Consider the following 15,853-nt stretch of genomic DNA (forward strand, 5'->3'; position numbering starts at 1 on the left):
GAGAAAACAGATAGGTTTTGAGATTGGATTTAAACACTGAGACTGTGTCTGAATCCCGGACACTGACAGGCAAGCTGTTCCACAACTGCGGAGCTCTATAGGAGAAGGATCTGCTCCCAGCTGTGACCTTCTGCAAAAACCCCCCCCAAACGTTTAATGAAATTGCTGGTTTTACTATTTAGTCATTCGTTTTTGAAAAATGCCCACCGCGTTCTCCTTACTCCGTAAGAGTAGCTGTCGCTCCGAACAGTGTTGCATAGGTGGCTGGTGTGCTGCCCGTGTCTCAGGTGTACCGATGACCCACCGAGCTCACAATTCCGTGCGCCGGCTGATCCCTGCGGTGACTGCCGGAGCAACAGAAATAGCCACGGGGCTGTGACATGCCAGCGAGAGTCTGCCATGCCTCCTGCAGCTCGGTGCCAGCCAAACCCACGCACTCAGGGTGGCCTGCTTTACACCCGAACGCACAATGTCACTCTTTGTCCGTTCGTATGAGGCACTGCCACTTGGCTGAAGTAAGGAGTTTAGCACACAAGCTTTAATGGGGTTCCGTATAGTGATTGTCTCGACTCACGGCTACGTTTTATGAGGGCTTCCAGTTGAGACAAACGCTATTATTTACCTTTATTTTTAACAACTTGACATTTTTATGTGGGCTATTAGGAAACCGAGGTAACGTATTTATCAAGTCGTAAATTTGTGCTGTTCTATGTCAGCAGCTGGTTACATTACATACGTCAGTACATACGTCGCCAGATGTGGGCCTGCAGCAACCCATGCGACATGTGACATGTGACATCAGACGTCAGTCTGAATGCCGTCAGCTCACCTGCTCGGCCTGAACACTTTCTGAAGTTCTGAGTTACGAGCTGATTCTCAGCAGCTGCTTTTCCGTAAAGCACGGCAGAGGCCAATGCCCTTTTCACCCGTTCAAAACGTACCATTTTTCCATGATCTCCCATGTGGAAGCACTGGAGTCTGGTGAAGCTGGCAGATGTAACGTTGCAGGGTGATGAGGTTCAGTTATGTTTATGAGATATTCTCGGGGTTCGGGGCTGTTATCAGATGGTTCCAGAGAACACAGAGAAAGCTGCTACTGCCAACCATCTGCATGATGGCTTCACACTCCGAAAAGTTCAACAAATCGTTTCAAACAGAAACAAAACAAAAGTAACCCTTCATGTTATAGGTTGAATGTTACACTTAATTTCCTAGGACTATGTAACTAAATGTAATACCATGTAGTTACAGTAAATCTACCCTAACATCAGCTGCAACCATAACATGGTACCAGTAAGCAGTGGTGGCCTAGCGGTTAAGGAAGTGGCCCCGTAATCAGAAGGTTGCCGGTTCGAATCCCGATCCGCCAAAGTGCCACTGAGCAAAGCACCGTCCCCACACACTGCTCCCCGGGTGCCTGTCATGGCTGCCCACTGCTCACTCAGGGAGATGGGTTAAATGCAGAGGACAAATTTCACTGTGTGCACTGTGTGCTGTGCTGCTGTGTATCACGTGTGACAATCACTTCACTTTCGTGTTGTGCAGCACTGATTTGTTGTTTAACCTAAAAAATCTGCAACATATTTCTGCAGAGCAGAAGCAATTATTCAAGACACAAACCCCGCGTCACGTCAGTTACGCTTTATTGAAACAAGAGGAAAATCTTACAAAAACATCTTGCCTCTGTGCCTACCTAAAGTTATTTATTTTACTTGGAGAGCCATGTCTGAAGTAATCTTTTACTTGCCTGGGCGAGGCCAAATTTAAACCTCACATCTGAAGGCGATCGAGGTTGAGAATAATCATCGACCAAATGATGCTCCACTCTGAACTTTGTAATGTGAAGTGAAACAAGTACCAATATGTCCATGCAAGCACAGGGCATGAGGTAGGATAAACGTCACTTAGAAGCATACTTTTCTATTCAAAATGGCAAGCTATATGTAATCCATATAAAAGGTGAATATGCTCAAATACTGTCCGAAAAAAAAATACAAAAAAAACATAGCAGTTTGTATCTCTATAAAACTTCTATAAACATCAAAGATACATGTGAATACACAAAATCTATGTTCATAAATATGGCATTCAACAGACATGTAGCAAACGTTGACAATCAGACCCCCTGACCTGCAGGTACATGGCAGTTTTATTTGGCACTTCAGGCTTTTGGCATTTACTCTCCCATCATTGTGTTGTGTAGCAGTAACAGTTCATAGTGCAAAACAATCCCTGTGAGAGAGAGAAAAGAAAGTGGCGGAGCAGGCCTGTGTGAAAGGATGGAGAAACATCTTGGATCTGCTGTGTGGTATTCAGACAGTTTTAATCATACTCGTAGTTGTTCAAGTTGTTATAGTGACAACTAGGTCAAATCTAATATGACAATCATTGTGTGTGTGTGTGTGTGTGTGTTTGGACCATATTATAATCAGGATCATCTTTTATGCAGGTCAACACAGTAGTCTCAGTTTGGAGAAATAGAACAAGAATTAAGATTAGAAATCTTTTTTTTTTTCAAATCTAACCATAATCTCTATGGTTAAGGGTATATAAAAATGACAAATTTAGCAGCATTCATCTACAATCACACTGATACAAAAATAAAAATAATTTTTGGAAATATAGAATGTAAAAGTTCAAAGTAGACACAAAAAAATAACAACAAACCAAAACAGCACATGTTCCACTATGCATACATAGAAACTACAGATTAAAAAACCTCAAGTGCTTATATGTATTATTTAGTTATAAGACCCATGCTGGATTTGCAAGCCGTGTGGAACAAACCTCGGACAAATATAATATTGGTCCCTTACACAATCAAGGTCACAACTGGCACCCAGGTGACTTATACTGCAAACGCATTGAGTGCAAAGGCTAAAGTTACGGCCTAAACCATCAAAGAAAACATATTCTCATATTTGCGTGTTTGGCACGATCAGATGACTGCAAATACTCTAAATGCCTTTCCTCTTGGGTGGTTCTGCATACTGAAAAAATAAAACAAGTATGAAGGTGAATCACAGTAAAGCGGAAATACCAACATTAATATGTTTTTCAATTTAAAACATATAAACATAGTATGCTCTAAAGAACTTGTTGAGTTTGACAAAATGCAGATAGCATAAATCCTTTTGTACTTGTCTATATCAGTTCTGCTTCTCAGCTTTTAGCATTTTGCAAAATTGTGCGGGTCATGGTATCTGGCCCAGAATTTTATTTGCCTCCACCATCATAAAAAAAACCCAAATATTTTTTAATGGCTGTTTATAAATGGCTGGGTGTCCCCAGTCACAATTTTGCTGAGTGCTTCCACACACAGAACCTTTCCTCTATTGAGCACCCCAGTGGTGGTGGTACGGCTGTATTATTCTAATCAGCTTTGTTTTGACCAGCGGCGTTTTTAGAAGATTAGGGGAGACATGCTGCTCCATCTCCTGCCCTCCATTTGGACCACGGAGCTAAAGCCCCTAAGACAGGAGCACACGTGCCTGCATCATGGGTTTGGCCAGCAGAGTATTAGCTTGGAGCACTTACTCCATAGTGCAGTATTTTTTAAGTGAGTTCAATTCTAAATTCAAACCAAGCGCCGATTTGACGGTGACAGACCTGGTGCTCTGTATTACACAACTGGTGTAACTGGCCTGGTGCTTGCTGTTCTCATGCCGCTCCAAGAAGAAATGGGAGCAGACAACTGATTTCACTGCAGTGATTATGTAGTAGACTATAAATCTTTAGTGTTTAGGCTTGTCTGCATCGACAACATTGGCTGTCTGCCTGATGTCTTGCCTTTGGCAATAGTTGTAATAAAATATGAGCTTAAGCGTTCATGGATGTCTTTCCGCAACCCATTCCCTGCTAAACTTCCTCCTAATGTCTTATTCTCCAATACAACTTCCATCATGCTCAATACCAACCAAGTCTATATGCTCAAATTGGGAAAGCAACTGTATATAGTCTATAATAAACAGTAATAGATTAGATTAGATTCTATTTATAATGGAGTTAACAGATAAAGATACTGTCACTTTAATTGGATACTTTTCAGACTTGGGATCAATGCCTTTTCCATGCTTCAATGATAAAAAAATGATGGGTAGTAGTAACCTAGTGTTTTTAACACATTGGCCCATGAAACAAAAGACCACAATGTCACAGGTTCAAATCCCACTTACTACCATTGTGTCCCTGAGCAAGACTGTCCTTGTAACTACTAGTGCAAGTTGCTCTAGACTGTGTAAGTATGCTGTCTGCTAAAAAAATGTTATATAAAATGTAAAACACCTATCAGCATTTTTCTGCATTTTCCATATTGAAGTAACCTAACTCTAAATTGTAAGAGCTTATCTGTTTTCTGCCATTTATCAAAGCACCACTAAGTTGTTTGACTGTGAACCTGCAAACTAGTTGTCAGGTTTTAAAACTAGGTTTTAAATTTAATTCTCCAAATGGTATTACTGGAGATTATAATGAACAAACTGTGAGTGTGTAATTTACACTTCAAATTCAAACACTGGCCAATACGCAGATGTCTTTAAAAATCGAATGAAATCCCAAGTATAACAAGTGCTAAACCCTTTACTTTGAACTACATTTATAGTAGAGTAGATTGAATCAATTCAATAATTGGATGCCAATGACGAATGTTTAACATGTACGTCACTCTGGATAAGGGCGTCTACGAAATGTAAAATGTAATGTAGTTGAATGTTTAAGCAGCTCAAATCCCAGGACACTGCAAAATCCCGGCTGATGCTTCAGGCTACTGTTGGTTATCTGTGACCCTCAGTTGTCTTAAGCAATATACGGTAACACATGTTTTCGTGTTTCTGAAAAACTTGTGTTTTCAACATGATTGTTAAATTCTATTTGTTCAAGAAGGACACCATGGTGGGCTTCTGGCTTCTATTGCTGCTGTTTATTTAAATAAAAAAATCAATAAAACACTACTTAAGCCCCCAAGTTTACTTTCATTATTGAATTCTTTCAATTGCTCTAAGAAAGTATTATACCTTTTAATTGAATGTGACTTCTGCCATTATTTTACACTTATTTTACTCTTACTTGAAATTTATTTAGTAATTTTGAGTTTAAGAGCTATGAACATGCATTGGAATGTTAATAAATTAATGTTTTTGTCGTTCCGACATCTAAATTAAAATAGCTATATTAATTAATTACTGTGGAAATCAAATCCAATAGGAAAAATGAATCGTTAGATGCATCAATGCATCTAGATAATCGCTAGATTAATTGTTAAAAAAATAATCGTTTGGGAAGCACCAAATATTTCCTTGTTAATGACTGATTAGGGATAGATCTTTACTGAAATACTCCCTCTAGTACAATTTAATTTCTTTGTTTACCTTTCTGAATATATGCCGTTTTGGTATGAAGCAATATACTGTCTTCTCTTGTCCACAGGCATCACATCAACATATCCCCCAGAACTGTTCATTATCACCCCAGCATGAACCGCTGCTCTGCATATGCTGGAAACCTGAAAAGAGCAAATATGGGAAACTTTGCATTTGCAATTACGCGAGAACTGAGTTTTAAAAAAAAACTGTGTAAAACTCACATCTGAATAAATCCCTGTTCCTATGACCCGAGACATTTGTGAGTTCTCTTCCATGCAATTCCGTGGACAGTATATCCTGAAAATATATGATAAATTCAAAGAGAAAAGTTGATGATGCATGATCAAAAATGGCCATGTTGAAATAAAATGGGGTGAAAAACTCTGAAGGTACAGAGCAGGTCTTACCGTGGACAGTGCCTCGTGGGATTCTGAAAGGGACACAGCTGTGCAACAGTCATCTCACATGTGATAACTTTCACTGGAATGAAGGAAATGAAAGTGAAGGGGGTTTCAGCTGGATTTGCAGTTAAATTACTTAGAAAGTTATTAGCTGAGAGCTGCAGTGGAACACACACCTGTCACTTTCGATACGGTAAATGCATTGGCACTGTGGTATTTCCTGTAAATGATATGTCCTGTTAGCGAAATTACATTCAGGAAACCCCGGCCGGTGATTTTATAGACCTCAAATTGATATTACAATACTTTGACGGACTTACCCAAGGGACTGAACTCCATTTTTGTTTGACTTGATAAAAAACTCTTTTCTTCCATGTCTTGTGACATCAAGCCAACCTCCATCGTTGTCAATCACACCATAATGCAAACCAGCTCTGCAAATGCTGGATTGCTATATAAAAGGAAAAGAAAGAGCAAATAATATTTCTGACTAAAGTCTACTTATATTCAGTCTAGTCAGCACCTTGGATATCAGCATGACGTTCAATGAAAGTGAACCATCTGGGAACTCTTTACTCACCATTTCATAGAATACAGTCCCGACAACCTTTCCCCTTCCGTCTAAACATCCCGCTGGACACTCATACCTATGTAAATACAGTCCAGGTTTAACACACAGACTCATACAGACTCACTTTATCATTTAGAATGGAGGCAGTAGCCTAGAGGTTTAATGAAATCAGCTAGTGTACAGCAAGTCAGCAGCTGACCAGCAAAGGAACCAAGCTAGTCATGCTATGTATTTCAGTCAAATTAAAGGCTCAGTAAAGAGATGAATACATTCAGACTGTGCGACTTTAAAATCTGTTGAATTAGCTGCACAGTTATCGCTACACAACTTTCTGACTCAATCGGGTCATCAGGGTTTGTACAACACAACTGACTGTCTGTAGTCAAGAAATTGCACATGCCCTGTGAGGTCTCTGCCCCATGCCCCGTGATCTCATTGGCTGTAGATATTTAGCGTGCTAGATATTTGGTTGGTGTGCGTTTTTGACAACGTTCACTCATAGTGAATGCCAATTGCAGACCAACCATTATTTTTGTCTCAGATCAGTATTTTGGTCAGCAAACATCAGTGACCCTAAACATTATGTAGTCTGGATTTAGGGAACAAGACCGCAATTAAAAACTGCTAAGGAAACAACAATATATATATATATATATATATATATATATATACACACACACACACACACACACACACACAGGAGCATCATTACCTGTTACAAGGTGTCCCTTTACACTGGTCACGAAGCTTTGTGTCACAGGTCACCTGCTGGGCTAGACACAGTAAAAAAAAGAACGCAGGTCAGGTGGTTTTAGCTGGCAAACTGTGCGGTGTAATATAGATCTCGGCTCCACAACTGTTCTCGTGAAGCTTTCTGAATAAAAATGAAGCAATTCCAGCACTGGGGTTCACCGGGAGACGCGTCTCGCTTCTCAGCCAGGGTCTCTCTTACATGGGAGGAAGCAATTTAAAACCCACAAGGCTTTGGTTTCCCCCAGAGCAAACACGCATGCAGGAGACCTGTATTAAAACCGCAGAGAAAAAGGCTCCCTCCTCGAAAGAGTAAATAAAATGTTATTAACGTTGGGGGGAAAAAAATGATTTCTTGCCGTGCCAAGTAAGAGGCTTGACAGATCCAGCCCGTAAAACATCAACACAATTCAAAATAAATTGGCTAGCGTTTCCGCTTCTCCCACATTTTTCCGCCTCTGAGAACAATCCAGCAGCTGGCCGGAATGTGCTTGCAGCGCTGCCATTTCTGAGAAATGGCGTTTCAACAGCGTCTTTGGTTTCAGGTGACGCTGCACTTTGGGGCAGAATAACACGCTCGGTGGACAGGTACTCACACATCTGCTGGGTGTCGACCACCACTTGCTTCACCGGGACCTCACTGGGGGTTCTGGCGGTGGGGTAACCTCGCGGGGCCTCCGGTTCGACTGCGTTGTTTTCATCTCTTCTTACGCTCCACTCGTCTGCAAGCATGAATCGCAGCATATCAATAACACCAGTATAAATACAACCTATACAAAGAATATGTCACTCAACTATTAAAAAAATTAGAATAATTAATAATTAGATGCCTAGATAAAACATGGCCCAGGAAAAAAACACAGTCAGAAATAATTACACACCTCTCATACATACAAATGTGCTGTGTCTATTATAACACAATGGAAACATGCACCTTTGGCAAACCCTAAATGTAACCATACAAGACTAACACCTCTCCATAATAAACAGGAGAACTGACTCAGTAGAAAGCCTGCTCCGGATCTCCACACTGTCTCCATGCTGTTCTGCAATGTCTGCAGTCACTGTGCTGCACGATTTCAAATAAACAGCGCAAAGCCGTACCCGCTTAATCATGCAGTCGTTACCTACAGTTTTCCTACAGTTCGTCCGAGGCTTATTGTGAAAATACGGGCCTACCCATCCCACATTTCTGACACTGCATTTGCGATAAAATAAAAGCTAATTCTGCACCTTTATAGCAGAGATTGTTTCTGCAGCTTCCTCCGTAGCTAGGTGGACAGGCAGAGCATGGGGTGCCGTGTTTGTATGGTGCATGTCCCCACCAGTTCCCCCTAATCAGGAGAGAATACAAAAAAGGGATTGAATGGGATATATGAATTTACATATACAATAAGTGGTAGTTGTAGTGGGGGTGGTAGTAGCCTAGTGAACCAGAAGACCCGGGTTCGAATCCCACTTACTACCATCATGTCCCTGAGCAAGACACTTAACCCTAAGTTGCTCCGGTGGGAGCAACTTATTATACTGATTATAAATCGCTCTGGATAAGGGCGTCTGATAAATGCTGTAAATGTAAATGTAAATAAGTAGTTCTGAGCAGGTTGCTTACTTGGGTGAATAATTGCAAACCAAGTAAACAGCCTTGGCCCAGATCTGACCCCAGACGTTCATGTTGTGGCAAACGTTGATGGCGCAGCCTATGCGGCTACTGGTTGCCCAGACTAGCTGAAAAAAAAAAAAACACACACACACACACACACACACACACACACACACACACACACACACACACACACACACACACAGTCAACACAAAGACAGTGAGCAAAGAAAGAAGGACTTTTAAAATCCACCCATAATAACTACCTAATGATAACAGCCCTTGTCACGGATCCCGGGAGGACCAGGCACACACCGGACAAGGGTTCCCGGAGCACTCGTTTCAGGCCACGCCCCCTCTTAATTCCCCAGAATTTAGCTTTGTCTGCACCAGTGCTCCAGGTTCCGGTATCGACTCGAGAACCAAACGAAGAAAGGGAGATGTCGTTTTGCGCTAAGCTGTTTGTTCTCCTTGTCTTGGGCGGAATCAGTGTGACTCCGAGTCTTATGTTTATGGTAACTTTGAGTGTCTGGAATTTGTGTTTCAGGAACTGGGCGAGTCAGAGTGATTTATTTCAAATAAAAGTAAAAAAAAACTAAACTGTGTAGGATGTTAAAAAAAAAAAAAGTCATGTTCCCATAGAAGATCTGGCCTTGATGGCTAACACTATATGTTCAGTTTTCACCTATCCACTGCTTTTTATAATCTGGATGTCTGGATTCATTACTGAAGCAACACAGAAAATCATGAGACCATCATACAGATGTTGGTGTACCTGAGTATAATGGGTGCAGACAGGTCCAGAGCACCTGAACGGACAGTAGGGGTTACATTCCTGCGGGTAAGGGAAAGAGTAGTCCTTAACTTCATCGTACCACGCCTGAACATGGGACGTTGGAGGACGATACCTGGAACAGGAGCCAGCAATTCATCAGCACACACAGCATACAATCCTATTCCAATTGAGTAGACTGGACCATTCTGACCTTCCCCAATGGACCCCCAGGTTCTGTCCTATATGAGGCAGCAGACCAGCAGGACCATGTTCCCACAGGCACGTCTCCGCCCACTCCTCAGCAGTCCTCTCCAGCTCGGTGTCCCATACCTGCAAGATCAGACAAAAGCACTCTGGTCACACCTTCACTACACTCATTACATGCATCATATATTCCAGTATCAGTACAAGTACCAATGGAAGTAGAATCAAGGAAGGTGAACCAAACCTTGAATGTTTAATTCAGATGCAGATGGGGTACATTTAATTAGATGCCTAGATAAAACATGGCCCAGGAGTCCAGAAACAAAAAGCACAGTCAGAAATATTTACACACAAATGTGCTGTGTCCTTTATAACACAATGAAAATAGGGATTTCCAACACTGTCAAGAAGTTGTACATATAAAGGATGTGTGGACAGGTTTGTATGTGCGAAACGTGGCATACTGTGTTGTTCTTAGTTGTTGCCGCGGCAACAATTTGCCACTAGCAAATTGAACCTTTAATGCTAAAAAAAATCCTGGAAATGGAAAATGACAGCTACAGAATACTGCAAGAAATGTAGTTGTTAAAAATCCCAAACGCCGGTAGGCGTGGCTCAGTCACTTCGTAATCCGCCACATCCTGCGATCCAGCCGCGACCTCTCCTGCTCATTGTGTCGAGGTCGTCAGGGTGTTTAAAAAGGACAATTTCATGCCTCATCAGAGCAAAGTTGCTTTTTCAGCCCTCTGCTTGACAGAACCCTCTATAGCCGACAACACCGCCCTGACCCTCAGGCAACATGATCTGCCAGTTACGTTTGTTTTGTCTAAACGTTCAGTTCAACCTACAACCGCGCTTTTCCCCGCAGTAATGACTTCCACATGTCCTTACAGCTTCCATCCCCTCTCCAGCCACTGCACCGCCATTCGGTCAACACTGAAACACGAGCAGACCCTCATCGAAGTGACCCACATTCAGTTTCTTCGATACGAACACGAAATGGCGAGCTGCTATTATTTCGCCAACAGGTTGGTTTCAGCGACGGCCCTTCGCTTCACCCACGGGCCAGAGTTTATACAAGTCAAATCCATCGAGCTGGGGGGGGCATACGTGCCAATTCTGTCAGAGCACAGGCATCTCACACATTTCTGCCCTGGAAGTCCCACGGCTCAGCCCTACTGTAAAATCTGTAACCCACCCCCCAAAATAGCAGGCACCCTATGGAACAAGTGCCTTACACATTACGTCTGCCGTTTGCACCTGGATACGGCACGTCTGGAGCTTTGGCAAATTAGCTTTCCGTGTGCACGCTCCAAATTTTTGTCTCCTTCCAGTTTAAACACAGTGGAAAGCCCTGTGGATTGTCTGCTTTATATAGCGCATAATCAATATATGGAACAGCGTGTGATTCAATGAGACTTTCAACCTAGTCAGCTGCAGCCACAGGAATGAAGCCGAAATCCCATAAACAGCACACCGGTGTCAAAATATCATGCTATAAGCATGGCTCTGGTGTGTTATTGTGATTTTTCCCACCCTTCTTGTAATCAAACTGTGTACCTCAGGAGGTGATAGGTGAAAACTGTCAGTGGCCTAGCGGTTAAGGAACCGGCCCCGTAATCAGAAGGTTGCCGGTTCTAATCCCGATCGTCCAAGTTGCCACTAAGCAAAGCACCGTCCCCACACGCTGCTCCCCGGGCACCTGTCATGGCTGCCCACTGCTCACCAAGGCTGATGGTTAAAAGCAGAGGACACATTTCACTGTGTGCACCGTGTGCTGTGCTGCAGTGTGTCACAATGACAATCACTTCACTTTCAAATGCACCAATGGCTCCTGTCCTCTTTTGCTTCCACCAGTACATCTACATTCAACTCGTCATTGACAGCGAGGGTCACAGACAATAAGGTGGACTGGAGCTGTGTTCCGCTCACTAGTGAAAAAATGCACTTTGGACAATGAGCTCCACATGCCTGATGGGTCATTTTGCATATCATTTTTTTCCCGCTTGCCAGTCATTTGTATGCAGCCCTTTTTGTTGGTGTGTAATTATTTGAGGTTCAAATATGCTTTTCTCAGCAAAGTTGGAGTAGCTAACGGAGATGATTGACAGGTTTCCGGCACCCTTCTTCATCACTCTAGACCATGTAAACCACCTCCTGTCAACACGTCTCACAGCGCAGTGTCCACACTGACCCGTGCTGCTCAATTCCCCTCCATTCTCTATGTTAGTAATGATGTACATGTACCGACGGGCATCAGCCAACATCCCACAGGGAATTTGGAACCACTGCTGCCACAAAACAAGAGGTGCTGATAACCTGTGTGCATTTAATTCAAGTAAAGCGGATGTGCCCACACGCTACGTCCTTCACTGCACCAGGAAAGTATGGCCCCAATTCTTACCAACGGCTCCTTTAATGACAAAAACCCTCTCGGGTTTGTTTTAGCAATTAGTCCACCATCACACACTGCCAGATGGTGGCAGTAGCCTAGCGGGTAACACACTCGCCTATGAACCAGAAGACCCAGGTTCAAATCCCACTTACTACCATTGTGTCCCTGAGCAAGACACTTAACCCTAAATTGCTCCAGGGGGGGACTGTCCCTGTAACTACTGATTGTAAGGCGCTCTGGATAAGGGGCCGTCTGATAAATACCGGAAATGTAAATGTAAACGCCAAAAGCAGAGAGTTCAAATCAGTAGAGGGGCCCCAGCGAGCCGTGTAAAGAAAAACATGCCCCCCCCTCGACTCCTACGTCCCTCCACACAGCATTGTTTATATCATTTAACACTTCATTTGCAGTGGTTTTCTGCCATCTGCTCACGCTGCAAGGAAGCTGGAACTCAGTTCTGGAAAAGCAACTCGCTTTTCCAGAAAAGGGAAGGTTAGTGGATTTGGGGGGTTATGCTCTGCTAAAGGTACGGGGTCCATGAACTCTTTTTCCTCTTCACCCCCTTTGGCTGGTTTCACTCACCTGGTCTGGAATTCCTCACACCGCCTTTATCTTTACAACACACTCTGCCGGCCCAGAGGGGCAGCGGGCAGCTCTGCGAGGTGTCAGCATTACTGGGATTTATGGTGTCGTGTCACCGCTTGGCCCACCACGTTCCCACTCCTGTTTTCCGAGACCCGCTCTGGGCTGACTAACGTGGAAAAAAGTAGCCTGGCGCCCTGTCGCCCGCGGTGGAACGGGTGAACTCAGCACCGGGCACCTCTACTCACAGCACACTAGGCCGTGGGATGCTGCCAGAGTGGGCGGAGCCCCGCAAGGGCAGAGCGGACAGGAGGGAGCTGCCAGAGGCCAGTGGTGCTGGAATAGACAGCTAGGGCTCCAGAAATGTGTGGCAACCCAGGGTGTGTGTCTGTGTGTGTGTGTCTGAAAAAGCGAGTGCATTGTTTGTCGCTTCTCTTTTATACTTTTTACAATTACAACGGTAGAAAAGTAACACTAGGTGTGTGGTGCTAGCGGAGGTAACTTTCCATAACTGCTTAGTCCTACTTAGGGTCGCACTGCAGGGCCCATTCCGGGACACTAGATGCAGGGCCACCACAGGGCATACATGCACACACGCACACACCATTCACTCACACCTATGGAGGATTCGGAATCACCAATCCAGCTAGTCTACTTCAAACTCACAACCTTGGCGGTGTGACTGTTAGCAAATGGAACCAACATAGAAACATGCATGCCATGTTTGTTAATGTAGCAATGCCGAATTGCCGAATATTGATTTATCTAAACTTTTTGATTGTATTACTTCCTTCTCTAAATGACTATATGTAAAATGCTCTTTTGTCCTGCGGCTGTTCCCTAAGCCTCAGTTCAATCTGCAAAATTATATGCAACTGTATATGCATGTACAGTACAGGCCAAAAGTTTGGACACCTTCTCATTAAATGAGTTTTCTTTATTTTCATGACCATTTATATGGTAGATTCTCACTGAAGGCATCAAAACTATGAATGAACACATGTGGAGTTATGTACTTAACCAAAAAAGGTGAAATAAGTGAAAACATTATTTTTATACTCTAGTTTCTTTGCTCTGGTTACTGCTTTACACACTCTTGGCATTCTCTCAATGAGCTTCAAGAGGTCGTCACCTGAAATGCTTTTCCAACAGTCTTGAAGGAGTTCCCAGAGGTGTTTAGCACTTGTTGGTCCAGCTCACCCCAAACCATCTGGATTGGGTTCAGGTCTGGTGACTGTGGAGACCAGGTCTTGACTTTTTGTTAAGTACATAACTCCACATGTGTTCATTCATAGTTTTGATGCCTTCAGTGAGAAGGCGTGTCCAAAGGTGAGAAGGTGTGTCCAAACTTTTGACCTGTGCTGTATGTGACTGTGCGCATGTATATGACAGAAGGAGAAATTTAGCGTGTGTAGATGGCCATATAACGGAATTGGTTATGGAGTTAATGGAAGGTGCGCCAATTCCCCCGAGTCGCCCTAAAGTCTCCATGATATTAAGGAGATATTGGACGAGGTGAGACTCGAGATGACCCACCCCTGCTTCTCTCGCTTTCTTCTTTGCTCCTCTCATTGCATGCCTTTCCATGTTCTCCCCGTGGGGCCCCTACGACTAAAAAAGCCGCCCGCTGTAACAGGACCCACCTCGGTGGTCGTCTGCTGCCTAAGCAGACTTTTCTCTCTCTCTTTCTCTCTCTCGTGCGCCCCCTTTTCTCTCTGTCTGAAGCTGCCTTAACCTGAGCTGGCAGCCAGAGGCATTATATTTATTTCAGCAGTTGCTTCATCTTCATCTTTTTATTGCATCTAAAGGGACAAAAACCCTGACTTGAATCTGGAATCACAAAAGGAGCGACCTCCTCTCACCATGTACTCCATATTGGACGCGGGAGGGTACACCTGACCCCTGAGTCTGTTGTGCAGGTCCAGGATGACCTGCACGTCGCCCTGGGTGATGGTCCTCCGTCCCCTTGGCTTGGCCAGCCCCTCGTCCCCGTACTTGTCCAGGAGGGCGCTCAGGTAGGTGGCGTTGAGCAGCACCGTGGACACGACAGCCTGGGACATCAACAGCAGCAGGATGCTCCCCAGCCACGGCTGACAAGAGAGGTCCATGCTGGGCGGCGGGGTCTGGTCCTGCGGAGAAAAAAGGTTCGTAATGATCTACAACCAAGCATGTATTCATCTAGGAAAGCGTTGACTGACAACAGATGCAGGTTTTCCTTCGGTTCATGCACATATATAGTGGCACTTGAAAGGGAAATAGCTCACAGCGCAGAACAGAGAAAAACGGAAGTTATTCTTGTGCCATGCACGTGCAAAAAAAAACAGAAAGAAAAAAAGAACGCGGTTACCTCAGCAACGAGACAGCAAGACGTCGTTTCTACGGACGGACGGACGGACGCGTCTTCGCTCCTCGGCGCGCTCCCGTTCTGCGCGCGTCCGAGCGCGCGTTTATACGTCCGAGGCCCCGCCTCGTCCGGGGGTGTCACGTGACGCGCCTTAATCCGCGCAGCCTCTGGTTTCCGGGGTTCTCGACACCCCCATCTTTGCTGGGCCCCGCTCGACCTGACGCTTCGGTTCGACGCGTCATTCGTTCATGATGGTGTGGAACGTATCGCTAAAACCATTTCAGTAAAAGAGTGGTAGTAGCCTAGTGGGTAACACACTCGCCTATGAACCAGAAGACCCAGGTTCAAATCCCGCTTACTACCATTGTGTCCCTGAGCAAGACACTTAACCCTAAGTTGCCCCAGGGGGACTGTCCCTGTAACTACTGATTGTAAGTCGCTCTGGATAAGGGCGTCTGGTAAATGCCATAAATGTAAATGTAAAATACTTTTGCCTCATGAATGTACACACAGCTCAAAAATGAAGCCCAGAATAAGCTGTAGGAGGCAGCAGCCCCACTACTGTCCCTCACACACTGCACAAGGCAGGACGAGAAGGGTGGAGTCGTACCTAATGAAGCGGTCATTCAGTCTCTTAATTACACTTTTTCAAGGTCGGACACAGCAATTTTCACCTGCGCTGGACGGAACCCCCCTCACCGCGACTCCGCAGGACTTTCCGCACAGATTAAATAATCAGCCTGGCCAGAACTGAACACTCATGAACACAGACACACCCACAAGCATGTCTATATGTTCCTACATGAGATCCTGGAAAAAGTAATGAAACACCCGGGCTTGCGATCACACCATGCGGCACAGAACCGAG

General features: G+C 44.3%; 1 protein-coding gene across 1 annotated transcript; it reads right to left on the minus strand.

Moving 5' to 3' along the window:
- Window positions 1-1,634: 1,634 nt before the first annotated feature.
- crispld1a (cysteine-rich secretory protein LCCL domain containing 1a) lies at window positions 1,635-15,094 on the minus strand. Its single transcript, XM_028966890.1, has 15 exons — window positions 14,989-15,094; window positions 14,504-14,770; window positions 9,672-9,790; window positions 9,461-9,593; window positions 8,695-8,810; window positions 8,316-8,416; window positions 7,679-7,804; window positions 7,045-7,105; window positions 6,342-6,408; window positions 6,082-6,212; window positions 5,938-5,981; window positions 5,768-5,840; window positions 5,582-5,657; window positions 5,367-5,500; window positions 1,635-2,990 (listed from the first exon to the last, which is right to left on the minus strand). Exons 2-15 carry the CDS (start codon window positions 14,747-14,749, stop codon window positions 2,939-2,941), a joined length of 1,479 nt encoding a protein of 492 aa, XP_028822723.1. The 5' UTR covers window positions 14,750-14,770; window positions 14,989-15,094; the 3' UTR covers window positions 1,635-2,938.
- Window positions 15,095-15,853: the final 759 nt, after the last annotated feature.

This window comes from Denticeps clupeoides, chromosome 2 (genome assembly GCF_900700375.1).
Source record: "Denticeps clupeoides chromosome 2, fDenClu1.1, whole genome shotgun sequence".
Lineage (NCBI taxonomy): Eukaryota > Metazoa > Chordata > Actinopteri > Clupeiformes > Denticipitidae > Denticeps > Denticeps clupeoides.